This window comes from Atta cephalotes (genome assembly GCF_000143395.1).
Source record: "Atta cephalotes unplaced genomic scaffold scaffold00008, whole genome shotgun sequence".
Taxonomy (NCBI): Eukaryota; Metazoa; Arthropoda; class Insecta; order Hymenoptera; family Formicidae; genus Atta; species Atta cephalotes.
Window position 1 is genome coordinate 6,787,449 of NW_012130072.1, and position 15,359 is coordinate 6,802,807.

General features: G+C 26.8%; 1 protein-coding gene across 1 annotated transcript in view; it reads right to left on the reverse strand.

The window, feature by feature from the left end:
• Positions 1–9,072, reverse strand: part of LOC105627383 — a 65,680-nt gene extending 56,608 nt beyond the window's left edge. The window contains exon 1 of the mRNA XM_012208666.1: positions 8,819–9,072. Within this exon, the coding sequence (XP_012064056.1) occupies positions 8,819–9,072 (254 nt within the window). The remainder of the gene's footprint in view (positions 1–8,818) is intronic.
• Positions 9,073–15,359: the final 6,287 nt, after the last annotated feature.

Here is a 15,359-nt window from a genome sequence, read left to right on the forward strand (position 1 = left end):
TAAATTACTACTAATAAAAGGTAAATACTAATAAAATAATTTAACTATTTAGTAAAAGTTAATATTATTAATATATATATATATATATATATATATATATTATTGCAAGAAAAAATATGAATTAACAAATAACCTAATAATAACATTGATTTTTATATTAATATATCTGTAATAAAAAAAATTGCTAGAAATAATTTTTAAATAATGCTTCAATATCTCGACTTTGTAACTCTTGGATCTTATTATTTATAGTCAATTTGAGATTCGATTTGAGCCAGGTCTAAATCAGTCTTTCATTTGAAAAACGCTTTTCAAATTACGGCTCAATAAATCCGAATAGTTCAAACTTTGGTTCAAATCTGACTCGCCTCCATCATGATATATAATGAATATGAACTTTATAGTTCGATAAACATCGTTGTTATTACACAATTTTTTTGCCATAATATTTATGTAACGATAATATAATGATACCGACAATGTTGTTACAGAGTTATAAAACTGGGATATATGATTATAATTTAATAAACAAGATTTTAATTCAATTTTTAGTAAACAATGTTTTTAAATTGTTGTACAAAACAGTAAACTATATATAAAAAATGTCTAAACAAATTTCAAAGGCAAATTCTAACTTAAAATTTAGTACATTGTTCAAATAAATTTTATGTAAGATATCATACTATTATTTATATGTATTTAATGATATATCTTATACATTTATTGGAATATTATATCTACTAATTTTTAATTTACTTAAATTTGTTTTGCAATTTCTTAAGTAGTTTACTATTTTAAGTAACAATTTAAAAATATTGTTTACTAAAAAATTAATCAAAGTTTTATAAATTAATATTCAATCAAAGAATAGATTATATATTATTGACATACAATAGTGTCATATGAGATAGTGTTGTACAAATCTATTTTATTTCTACTTTCTTTGAATCACAATTAAAGTTTTTCGAATCATTAAACATTTCGAATAAATACATTAAATTATAGGGTATTAATAATTTAGATTGTTATGTTTTATCCGATTTAATTTAGGTTTTTGTGTTTTATCTGATTTAAGTGTGTCATGTTTTTGAAAATACAGACGTAGCAGTCCTAATATTAATAGTTATACTACTTTATTCTTCATAGAAAACTGCGCTCATCAAGCATAGTGTGAATTACTTCGAAAACTTATCGAGCTTTTCTTATACAGTCGATAAGGTAGGAAAGAAAGCTCAGTTATGATATAGATTCATATCATGTGAAAAAAGCTCATTAGGAATCTACTTTATCAACAGATGCAAGTTCATAATAGAGCTTGTTGTGTGTGTTTACACTATTTACGCATAAAATATAATACTCTACATCTATGTATATACAATAAAACTATGTTTTATATGTCATTTATGTAAACAATCTATGAATCGAAGCCTACGTCCTTTATTGTTAGACTAAATTGCATTAAAGCTTCTATTTTGCTTATATATTTTTATTTACTAAAATATTCAAGTCATATGTCGCAGTTGATAGTTATAAAACTTACTTTTTCTGTGCTTTATGCTATAATTTATAATACATTCGTATAAATTTAAACAATATATATCCATACAGCACATTTTATCTGAAAGAATGAGAACGTCCTTAAAAGAGGATATATTAAAAAAAGAATAGCATTAGAAGATATAAGAATTCAAGATTTCACGCCTTTAGGATATTCCTTTGAGATCTATGCTGTATGAGTAAAAATGTATAAACATAAGCTTGAAATATATTGCACAATTTTAGTCTAATAATATTTGATAAATATAATTATAAGCATCAAAAAAATAACAGAGCGTTGTTATAACAATTTCGTTATTATAATAATATACTTTCAATTGATGATAACATTGATGATAAACAACAAGTCATAACATAAAAGTAATAATTGTTATCGTGACAAAATGATGTAATTTTTCTAATAACTCATACAATTACAAAATTAAATATCTACTTTTATTCTTAAAAGTTTGATACTTTAGAAAATATAATGCAAATAATCAAATTCCAATATAAAATATATTACTTTTAAATAAAATACATTTATCAGTAAATACACAAATTTAAAGCAATTTATATTTGTTTCTGAAACAATTAATTTACAATAAAAAGGTTAAAAACGTCATAAATTTAATCATTAATAAAGTAAAAAAGACGGTTTTCTTTTATCTAATGTAAATTTTGTCTTTTAAAATATTGTAACATATTAAAAATATATTGATAAAAATAGAATTTCTTTTCGGAAACGTTTTCTTTTTTTATAATATTCTTATATATCTTACACAATATTAGATATGTGACTTTATATGAAGCAAATTATTTGTAAGAAAGTGATGCGCTCAATTTATATGGTTCATCATCCGCGGCATCGACAAGGCACCTAATCGAGATAATGTTATTAAACAAAGCTTCAGATTTAGAAATGGTGTAGGGGAAATCGCATTACTCGATAGAATGAACACGGTGCATAAGAGAAGGAAAATCAATGAACCAGTTGATCACATCAATAATGTTTGTTACAAAAACATTCCCTCTCTATATTATACTAAACAAAAGTTCCAAATACTAGTATGAATTACCTTCAAATGATATATACATCGCTAAATAGATAGCATTAATTTTAACTTCTTTTAATTCATATGTTTAATGTGAAATTAAATTAAATGCAATGTGATATTATAATTAAATTTGTGGCATTATTGAGCTATATGGCTTTATATGAATCAAATTATATAAGAAAGTGACGCACTCAATTTATACTGTTCATCATCCACCACATAATTGATAAGTTTCTAAAATTGAAAATAAATCATCATTTAAAATCAAAGACATAATCAGAACACAAAACGTCTTTAAAAGACATCTGATTTTATATTTTATATTATGTTAGTATCGATTTATTGCAGAAATGTTTTTATAAATTATAAGCTATTTTACTTAATTATCCTTTCGTCTATTTAAACATCATATTATTTCTAAATTGCAATTTATAGAACATATTTTATATTGTCAGATTCTCAATTCCATAAAGAGATGACAAGAAGGATACAAATGCATTCAAGCGTAAGAACACTTTAAGAAAATTGTATTTGATTCGCATAGTCTTAAAAACGTGCAGAGAAACTGATTGATAATTCGAGATAATAATGTCAGAATATGACAACACAAAAGAAAACTCTCTCTGAACTCTGGCATTTCCGTAAGAACAGTGTCTTATTAGATAATGTTTGTACGCAAATTTGCTTCAGAATTTTCTTTTGTTTCTACTTTTAATATAATTTTTATTCTACATTAAACAGAAATTCTGTTAAAAGAAATTATATATACATATGTATATAAATATTCTACGTAGCAAAGTATCGTCTATTTGATGTCATTAATTATTCATTATTATGACTAATCTGACATTTATTGTACAATAACGTCCATCATAAAAATAATGTGAATTTATCACAGCCACATAAAGTTATAAATTGACATCGAAAATTGTCATTATTTTTATGTTTAACTATTTACAACATAAATGAATGATATTAACTGATTATTACTTTCTAAATCTAAATCAGTGGATAATCACTGATATCAGTCCCAAATATGTATCTGATAATCAGAGTGAATTAAATGTGAGATTTCTAACCTAGCTAATCTTTATTATGTGATCTAACTAACCTTGTTTTAAATTCAATGAATATGGTATTGGAAAATTGAAATTAACGTACAAATATCAGTATTTTATATAATGCTCAAACATTCTTCCTTTTTTAATTGAACTTCACTGATTATCAATGCCAAGTATGTCACTGGATAATTAATGACTACCTACTGATTCAGATTTAAAGAGTAGTCAATGTCTTTCCAATATTAATAAGTACGACGTTGTAAATAAGTCATAGGACAAATTACTGACATCATTAATTAATCAAAAAAATGATTATTATTATTACATCTTAAATAGCTAACAGACGTCAAAATATATGTTGACAACAGTTTGCTACCAAGTATATGTATGCTACCAAGTATATGTACACATATGTATATAGTAAACATTATAGTTTACATTTCTACATATAACTTTTTATAGAAAAAAACAATTAGAGCAAATTTAATTACTCGATTAAAACCGATATGTTACAGGGTATATAGTATTTATATTTACATATTTTCTCAGAGTTACTTTGAGATTCTTTTTATAACATCATAAACATATCTCCTTTCTGTTAGTCTCAACAAATCTTTTAAATAAATTTTTCTTGGAACTCTATATATATCGAGCTTTTATTTTATTATTTTCTCTGCCATTAATATTAAATAAAAGCATTTTTTATTTATACCTAGATTATCCCTTTTCGTCCAGAATCATTTCCAAACAAATTTAAATAGTACAAATAAATATATGTTACAAGTAATTGTAACTATTCATGAGACTAATGTAGGAATCCCTCCGATATTTATCAGATTTTTAACAGTAAAAGCAAAACGCATAAAAAACATCGCTAAAAATAATATTTGTCACAAAGTAAACTTTTCTACGTTAGAGAAGATTATTCTCTGCAATTGCTAATCTGCACAATTCTGTAAAAAGTGCTTCATGAATAAATATGAAAAATTTACTCTTATTACACAATATTTTCCATTAATTATAATTGCATTCTTATATTCTTTACACAAAAAATTAAGAAGTAATTTTAAATATATTTAAAAAATAGTTTTAAAAAATTTTCTTGGAAATAACTGAGACTTATTGTTTCTCTAGTATAATAAATTCTAGTATAACAAGTATTATTTTTTTTCCTGTATTAAAATATTTTTAAATTAATCCGTAATAAAAAAAATAAAAAGCTTATGATCGAATTATTAAATAAATTAAGATTTATATTAAAAATTACGAATTAATTGCACATATTGAAAATTGACCTTCGATTTCTCTTTTATATAAAAGATGCCCAGCTAAATAATTAAATTCTTTATTATGAACAGTGCATATCATAATACATATATTATTTACTTGATTTATCCAATTTTTTTTATACAACTTTTAAATAAAGAAACAAGAGAATTTTACTTTAATTATTTTCTACAAATATGCTTGTAATTGTCTGATAAAATATTTACTTTTACGATATGATAATCATTCTATGTAACACAAATACACATTAACTTAGTGATGCATTAAGACTCCTGTTGTTTATGCTATATCGCAATTCGTTGATCTGGAGAATCCAATGCGATTGGATTATAATTCGCTTTATGCTCCAGCTAATAATATCGCTAATGATGTTGAATCGATTACTTACGTGTAACGAATAAAAGTGACAAAGATATAGCTCCACACTTACCTGAAACAAGAAAATTAAGATCGTAAATGGGCTGTTCAAAATAATAAAATTAGTAATAATAACAATATATTTAAATAACTACAAATTTTTTAATTTTCCTAATAAATTTTTTAGCTGAATAATATGTTAAAACATAACAATAAGAATAAATAATAAAAGCAATTAGTTTAAATGTTATTCACAATTTGTTAAATGTATTAGAATGCTATTTTTATATATATAAATAATTTATATTTAATAATCTTACTTATTATAATTATTATTATAATTGTATTTAAAATATTTTGAACAAAGAAGTTCACAATTATATGTGTTGCAATATAAATAATTTTTTTAAATTAAGATTTTAAGAAAATTATATAAAATAAATATTTTAATATGTTTTTAATATATTTTAATATATTTTAATATATTTTTACGTTTTAAATAAGTATTACATAATAAATAAGTATTACTATTTGCAGAAACTTTTGCATCATTAAATATAGAATACATTTATATACATTTTAACATACAGTTTTAACTCAATGTCAATTTTAACAACATAATAATCATACATTAAATTAAATGCATAAATAATATCTTTTATTAAATTAATTAAAGCTTTATTTTTTAATTTCATTTAATTATTTCATGCAGATGTATTTTAACTACTCAGAACTAAATTAATAATTGAAATACACATAACGGTTAAACTAAATGATAACTTAAAATGAAGTAAAATGAAAGTAGGCACTGAATATGCAGATATTCGAAAAAAATCTCTTTTCAATCTAACACTGAAAGCATTCTAAAGTTTTTCGTTAAAAGCACTCTAAAGGACTTGGATGTTGGTTGAAAATGCAGTTTAATGATCTTTTCGTGATCAAAAGAAATGAGATGCTATTATCGCTCATTCCTGAAACATTTTTAAAACATTCATTGATGTCTTATTGTCAGAATTTTTATTAAAAACAAAACCAATATTCTATCATAAAAAATAAAAAAACACAAAATAAATAATTTTTTAATGTGATTTGATGAAGTCCAATTTATGTGATATAAAATCACTTGAAATTATTGTTATTTCATCATAAATAATAAAATCATATTACTCCCCTCAAAAAGTTACGAAATGCATCAAATAATATAACAATAGTTAAAACAAAGATATAAAATAGCCCTACATCTGTGTATATGTAGAATTAATAATAAAGTTGTAAATTTCGTCACAATTTTGCTTAAATAGAAGATATTAATTTTGGCTTAATATTGCTATGAATTTGAATTTAATAGTTAAAAGATGATATTAAATTTGTTTTCGAAGAATTTACGTCATATGCATAAGTTTGTTTATGGCATTTCTGAAAAAAGATATTCGATATTAAGATCCATAAGATCTGAGAAACCGTATTATTCTGTTATATTATGTTTTCTCCTACTCAAAATTATATTTTTAATTTATAAAAATTATTTTTTATACCTATGCATTTATATCTATTCATTTTTAAATTTATCGTTTATGTTATTATGTATCTTTTCATGTGATTATCATAATTCATATATTCATTTTTATAATAGAATAGCTATAATGTATAATGTACTAAAATTATGAGAAATAAATCATCTATAAATATTGCATTTGTTAACATTAACATAAATTTCTAAAAAAATTATATAAATTTATATAATTATATTAAATAAATAATATAAATTTCTAAAAGAATTCTGAAAAATTGACTTTATTTTTGCAAAAATTTACGTTATAAATATAAACATATACAAACAAAATAGTAAAAGTGCCATTGTATATTTAACTTAAAAGAATTTTCTGGAAAATATGTAAATATAAAAGCAATATGTTTCAAGCATATAAAAGATTCTCTTCAGACTAAAATAAACTTCTCTCTTCCATCTTAGTCCCTTTGGAAATCACTATGTATTATTTCATTGTAATGTAATTTAATAGAAAATTGTATATTACAAAACAATCTCTCATAATTTTAATACTGCTAAAAAAATTTTATAGATGTTATTATATATAACAGAATATGTATCAGAATTTTTTAAATTAATTATGTTATATTACATTTAGTTTATTTATGTTTTATACAAATCTCTCTCTTACATGAAATTATTCATCAACTGCCTACGAAATTACCTGCAACTGCGAAATTTTGATGCACTGCTATACGGGATAAATTTATATACTGTGACACACTCATGGTCCGATATTATTGTCCGATATTACAGCAATCACTATTGGTTTTCGATGAAATGACCATATACATATGACATTATCGTCGATAACGATGATCGATAATCGGAAGCTTTTTCTTTGTAGAATCGTTTACTCTGCACTCACTCGTTTATGATGCACTCACGAGACAAAGCATCTTAGCGCTCAATAAAAAAAGTTGATAATGATATTATTAATCTCTCCCACAATACTTTTAACATTTTTATTTAAAACATAGTCAAACCTACTTGTCCATTTTATATATATCATAACAGATATTAATAAACTTACATTTTTTTATTAAGAAGAAGAAATAAAAAAATAAAATTTTTTTTTAAAGCTTAAATAATAATGCTCAATAATAATATAAAAAAGTACAAAAATTTCTATAAATTTTTTTTTTCATGCATCTGTATTTAGAACAGTTATAGAAGCTGTAATAGCTATGACATTAATGTATTTATTATTTTTTTATACAGCTTGTAAACTATTAGTAGAATAAATTGGAGAATTTTTTAAAGTAATAATGTAAGTAGTAGAAAATATAACAAAATATAGTAATTTATACGTTAAACATAAAAATATGAATAAGAATAAAATAATGAAATTATTATCGAAATAAAAGCTCATTCGTAATCATTTATTTCAATAACATAAAACTTGATAAATATAAAAAATTCGAAAATTCAATTTTTTTGTTCAAAATTATATTATATTTGAATTATTTGAAATTGTATATTATTATATTCATCTTACAAAAATAGAGATAAATGTAGATTTCGTAAAAAAATAAATATAAATAATTCTTATTCTCACATTATTTCTAATAATAATAAATTATAAAAATTTATTTTTATGTTTTTAGGATTTATATAGCATAATTGATTTAATATTTTGTGTATTACTTTGTTAATTTTTTTACATAACTAATATAATCTCAAATTTTATTTCAATGAACATTCAACAAAGCTAACTTTTTTTACGAAATAATAAATGAAAATTTAGAAACTTTATAATTTTTTTCATGGCTTGTAATCGTGTAGTTATGTTGAAATAAAAGAATTAATTCGTCATGCAAATTAAATCCATATTTATAAAAGCCATTCAACTTCCGAACTCTAGACAAAGATCGTACTAATCTTGTATTGAGATTGTCTAACGAAACGTAAACCGATAGTTTATGAAATAGAATAAAGTCAGAACAGTTCCAAAAGGAAAACCGACGAACCTTTCGTCCAATCTGAAGGACGACCTTGACAAATCACTCCAGGCGCTCATACTCCGGCTTCGTCTCCTGCAGGACTGCTGCGGCGCTAGCAGTCTATTGCTGCTCCTTCGTCTAGTGTTAGCCAGATTCTCTGCTTGAAAATATACTCTAGGTGCTTTCTGCTGGGACGCGCTCGGTGGCGTCGAGGTCGGCGTAACCGCCGTCGAAGTGTGGAGTTCCGGCAAGGCCTCGTAGTCCCATGTTCTTGCGCCCATATCGAGCAGGGGCACTGACGAGGCTGCGCTGGAATCACGGAGCGGGTCCCGAGGCTTGCGATAATGAAACAGGGCGAAGAAACAGCACTCCGACTTGTTCTTCTTTTCTTTCTTCTTTTTCTTCACTGCCGGTAGCTTCACTTTGAAATAATCGCAGGACGTGTAAGATTTACCGGCGACGTCCGGCCACATAGTTCCTTCGACCACATCGCAGTAAATCTCCAATCATTCAACTGAATGATTATATTTAATCGATGAAGCACAAGTAAACAAATCCGAAGAAATACATAATTGATTGATAATAGAGAAAAAGAATTAATGAATCTTGAAACATCTTGAGAAAATGATGATCAATTGGCTTATTATAAAATTTGTCCATTTCTTCTATGATTCTTATACTGTTGTAGTTTTATTTCGCGAAATTATAAATGCTTGCATAACTTCGTAGCATTTCTATACTCATATCCTTCTATACTCATATCTATTAATCTTGCAGTCCTTGTTCCTTTAATTACCAAAATCAAGTTTGAAGAGAACTACTATCAGAGATTCAAAATTCATGTTCAAATGTTGCACTAAATTAGCAAAGCCCTTCTATTTTCAATTTTTAAAAGGATTTCGAAGAAGATTCAGTTAGAATATTACTCTGCTTTCTTGATTTGTAGCAGACAACGAAATTATGGAAAAAATGTAAGCGTCTGCTTAAAGTTGTTTCACTATCTGTGAAAGTTGATTACGTTCAAGCCAAGAAATGTCTTCCTTACAGAAATAACTAGAAACATTCAGCAAAAGTAAGTCGATGAAAAAGAAGAGAAGGTAATCTTGTGAGAGAGCTATTTGTGTACGATGAAAGGAACTCTCAAACGATTTGAATAATTTCGATCTTATTTTCAATCCACCAAATAATTTGTATAAGTTCCTGCAGAGATGGAAGACGATACTTATAGATACAGTAACTTTGCGAAGTGGTTTTATATAACTAAAGTATTTCCTGCTTTGTTGAGAATATTACAAACTATTGCACAAACCGCTATAGTTGATATTACTTCAACTAATATAAGCTCTTAATACCATTAACAACATTCATCAAAATTTCGAAATTTCGTAGCTCTGAATATTAATTTCTCCGATGTTAATTTACTAATTCTTAATAAAATTCACATTAAACATTTATTTTTTAAAAGCTGCAGTTTCTCAAAATTTTAACTCCCAACAAGCTTTAACAAATCTCATATAACTAATATTTTGATGTAATAAATATCATCGACATATATTTATATTTCTTTTGTTAACTATTTTGGACAATTTAACAATTATTTGTTAACAATTTGCATTGACTACTTTTAATCATCGAAAATGCGTCGAAAAGCGTAGTTTAGATAATAATAATAACAAGTGCAGAATAATTTGAAGTTTTGTCCTGTTTTTGCTCAATCATTGTCAAACTTCGATTACTGTAAAGGAGAATTTTATGAAATTCAGTCTTCTTGTACTATGTTTGACATTAAATGATACTCACGTTGAATACCATCGTCGTGAGATAACAATAACCATTAATCGCAAATAACAATATAACAGCGTGAAACATTAACGCACCTTGCGCAACTATAGAAATATATTTGGCAATTCCATTAGAATCATTTTGTATAGATTGGCACCTTTTTGCTCGATAAATGAAAATATACTATGTTAAAGCATTTTGTGAGAGATTGAATTCACACTTTCTCTTTTTTAAGTGAAAGTTAAAAGAGTTTTTCTAATACTCCATTTGAACGGTCACTTTTTTATCAAAGTAGAGCAACGTTTATTTTAAACTTACATTGTTTTACGTATTTTTTTATGCATTACAAACTACTTATGTGAATTATTAACGATAATTACACGCACAAAAGGTGAATAAAAAATCGCATAAAAAAAAAATGTTAAAATCCAAACCAAGATAATAAACTGTTTTTTTTAATAAACTGCTTTTTTACTATTATCTTTTTCATTAAGCAAAAAAAATTAGTATTTTGTATTAGAATCTCACTAGCGGATTCTTCGAGATAATAAAATAATGTCTAGCAAATACACAATAACATTTCAATTGATTGCAACTACTGTCGCCGCGACGGCGGTCGCAAAAGCATTTCGAGTCACATTGTTTGCACGACATCGTTTCCGTCTGACCTGAATGACGTCACATGATGATCGAAGGTCACGGTCAACAACTATAACAACGAGAACATGCTCCTTTGCAAGTAACTTGAGCTCAAATTTAACATCTCGATAAGGTTATATAAGTTTCAGCTTACTAAATGTTTTATTTAACAAGCTCCTGAATGCTCATATATCTTTCAGTATACCTCAAGTTTAGATTGTGTTTATTGTGTTAATTTAAATTGCATTTCAGATTTTATCGATCCTCAACCACTTCAGTCTCTCAAATACTTCAACAAATGGCAATTAAGTTTCATACATATTCATATTTTCCTCTTAAAACCTCAGTTCAATGTTCGGCAAAGTGACAATAGCATACAGGTGTTTTCTGTAGGCAGTAAGATCTTTGGATCACGTAAAAACAAGATATTCTTTGTATCATAACATACATCTCCTTTTTGAGTTTAAAGCCACTTGTTTTCTTGAGAATCTGCATTTTGTCAACTCTTTTTTAAATTTTCTTTCAATTTCTTTCATTTAAATTTTATTTTTAACACTATCTCTGTAGCATTCTTTACATTTCGGAAATATATCTTAAAATTTACACAGTCAAATGTCCAGTCACTTAAAAATCCTTCTTCATATACCAATTGTACTGCTATAATAAATTTAAAAACAATCGATTCTTCATGTATCAAAGATATTCTCCAAAATTCATTAATAACGCAAGTATCGAAACTTCAAGATCTCGTTTATACCAATAAGCTGTGGTACACTTGCCGCAGGTGGCTGCGTCTCACGAGGATACCGTCCCACTATCACTTCTAGAAGCAGTTAAGGGAGGATCGTTATCTACTTCGTCATCCTCCGATTCGCTACACTCAGGAACAGGTGCCTGCATTATTAAGATTTCACTGAGACCGAAAAGTAACAGTGTGCGCTTCACGATTTAAGAACGAAGCTTTCGAAAAAGGTACAAGATATTATTGGCGTTCTGCACACACTCACGATACTTCCCAGCCGACGTCGCTGATCACCAATCCAATTCACAACCGTCACCAAAGTGGAATCTAACGAGTGTCGTATTGGAGTATAATGAAATGCCGCATCGTCCTTGATATTCGACGAGCGCGTTATGATAGTTAGTATATACAACTTCGTGATCACACCTTGTGTGAAGAAGAAATCCGGAGCAACTTCGAGAACAATCTCTCGTGAATCTCACAATTATCGTCGCTCCTTCATACACATTATGTCATAAACTAGCACAACGACGAGAATCGTACATCTTCGTGAACAATCGGTCTTCATAAGATATAGAATGGCGGAAAGCGAACAGCTGAACGATCGTATTGTCTCAGCCGATAGTGGTTTTTTCGTGGCGTGAGAGAGGAAGACCAGCTTGCAGCTCACTATCCCGTACTGCGGTACACGCTAGCGGTTTTCTCTCGCGCGCCACCCTCTCGCGCGTTCCGCCGACCTTCCAACCCCTGTATTTCACCTTTTCTCTCTAACTAGGTACCATCAAGTGCGCTGTCGCGCTCTCTTCTTCTCTCTCTCACTCTATCATCGCGCAGGGTGTAATCGTCGTTTCTCTCACTCGCTCCTGTAGACGTTATCCTTTTCCATCTCTTCACCGTCCGTCGACGCCGTCCATCGTGAAAGAGCGCACATACATGCATATAGCGCCGCCGTTGTCAAGGCGACTGCGCCACTTTGGAGTGCATCGGAGATCTACTCTACCTCTCATCATTTCAGCTCAGCAGCCTGTCATGTCCAAGTTGCTTGTGAATCTTTAGTATCTTGTGAATAACAAATGACCACGGAACATTGATATAAATGACGATGACATACGCGATTTATTCACTCTTTATCCTCAACTGTAGTGTTTATGTTTCTGCAGATTCCTTTAATAATAGTATCTTTTGAGAAAAACGATATAATATAGAGTCACAATTAAAGATTATAAATTATCAATTTCTTGGCAAAAAAAAAATGTTTTCGTGAGTTTTTCTTTCAATGCAATCTAAAATTAAAAATATTATAATGTTGGAATTGTGAGTCTTTAATGTTTAAAATTACTTATTAACGATTTTCAGTGAGATGGATTTATTATAATTAATTTTTTCACTAAACTATATTACTGTTCTTTTTTAATATTTTATTAATTAAATTATTTAATAACTGATTTTTTTGTATAACTCTCTCGTTAATGAGCTCTCTCTATTAATAAGCATTCCTGTTTGATTAGCGAGAACACGTGCTGTATTAAGGGCATGCTTCCACTTTTGGGGCGGTGGGTTATTTTGGAGTAACGGAACAGGATGAATGGACGGCTCGGATAGACAGCATCGATTTGTACCGAGAGTCAAACTTGCGTGACGAGCTTGCGCTGTAGTGTAGACGGAAGACTTGAAATCTAATATAAGTGAACCACGTGGTTTACTACTATGCGGCGAGTTTACGTTAATAAAAATTCAAAAGTATGTGCAAGAAGCTAATATTTTTAATGAGACCTTTTTTATTTTGTTTATACTCCTATGACTTTTAATGCAACTTCATGCATCGTATTGTAATTTTTTGCATGAAAATTTAGAGATAAAGATTTGACCCGATTTCACTAATGTAAAATTAACTTTATATTCTCGGTTTAATTTATTCTTTATCTTTGTCCAATTTTAAGAATTATTTTCTAATTTTTTTCTAATTTTTTTTAAATTTCTTTCTAATTTTAAGAATTAATTAATTAAAATTATTTTTATTTAAAAACTGTAGTTCGACATTTTGACATAAGATTTGTCTGAAATGATCTCATAAATCTGCTATTAATGGGTGTATCACTCTACTATTTATGTAATAAATTATCGTTATACAGTGTATGATAAATTAAACAGTAAATTAAGTTCATTGCATTTTGCCTCTGATTTTTTCATTTAGAAATTCTTTGGTAAATTTAAATTAAATTATATCTATTTCAGTAAAATCGACTTTCATGTAAAATAAAATAAAACAAACAAATTTTTATATCTATTATTTGTCTCGAAACAAATTTAATTAAGTTTCTAATTTTTAATTGATTAAAATAAAAATATCTTGATATTTAAAATTGATATCTTGACATAAAAAAAATTTACATCGCCTGATAAAAGAAGTTATAAGCTAAAAGAATTCGCGAGCACTATAATTTTAAAATGCTACAATATATAAAGAAGACTATTAATAAACAAGATTGCCAGACATGATAATAATGTAATGTATGTATAATGAATTAATGCGATTTGAAAAACAATGCTTTTTGCATAAAATAAAAAAGGATAATAGCAAGAAGACAAGCGTACGTAACGAGCAGAATACATATAGCTTCATTTTAAGAATATATTGCTCCTCCGTTGCACATACATTTTTTTTGACAGATTGCACCACTTGAGCTAATGGAAACGAAGATTTATGTTTAGATTTATTATGTATCATTCAAGCTATACTTCAGAGAAGTATAACTTGAATGATACATAATAAATCTTTAAAATCTATCGAATAATAAATGCTTAATAGCTTTTAATTCTTGTTCTCGCGTGCAATTTACTTCACGCATTATCGTAAAAATTAATATATTAAAATAATATTAATATTATTATACAATATCTGAAAAAAAATATATTGTAAATTTGTTCCATAAAATTTAATATTATTTTAATGCGATACGATACACAAGCTTTGAGAATAAAACAAGATTTAAATTGCAAATAGTATTATTTATATTAAATGCATATTTACTATTAGTTTTTCTTAATCCAATATCTTTTATTTTTTATAGAATGTAAAGATGATAATATATACAATATCTGATTTAATTAATATTATGTATAAAACATAGAGCATTGCTCACATTAATTTTATAACCTATGCATCTGCAATTTTGCAGGTTTTTATTACTATTTCTATTCCATACAATGTATTTAAAACTTAATTATATATACTAAGCAACCCAAAATGATTTATTACTGTACGATTAATTTAATTTTTGGACGATAAGGTGCACAAGACCTAGTAAATATGAATTTCATTAATAATATCTTCTATACACACACACACACACACACACACACACACACACACACACACACCACACACACACACACACACACACA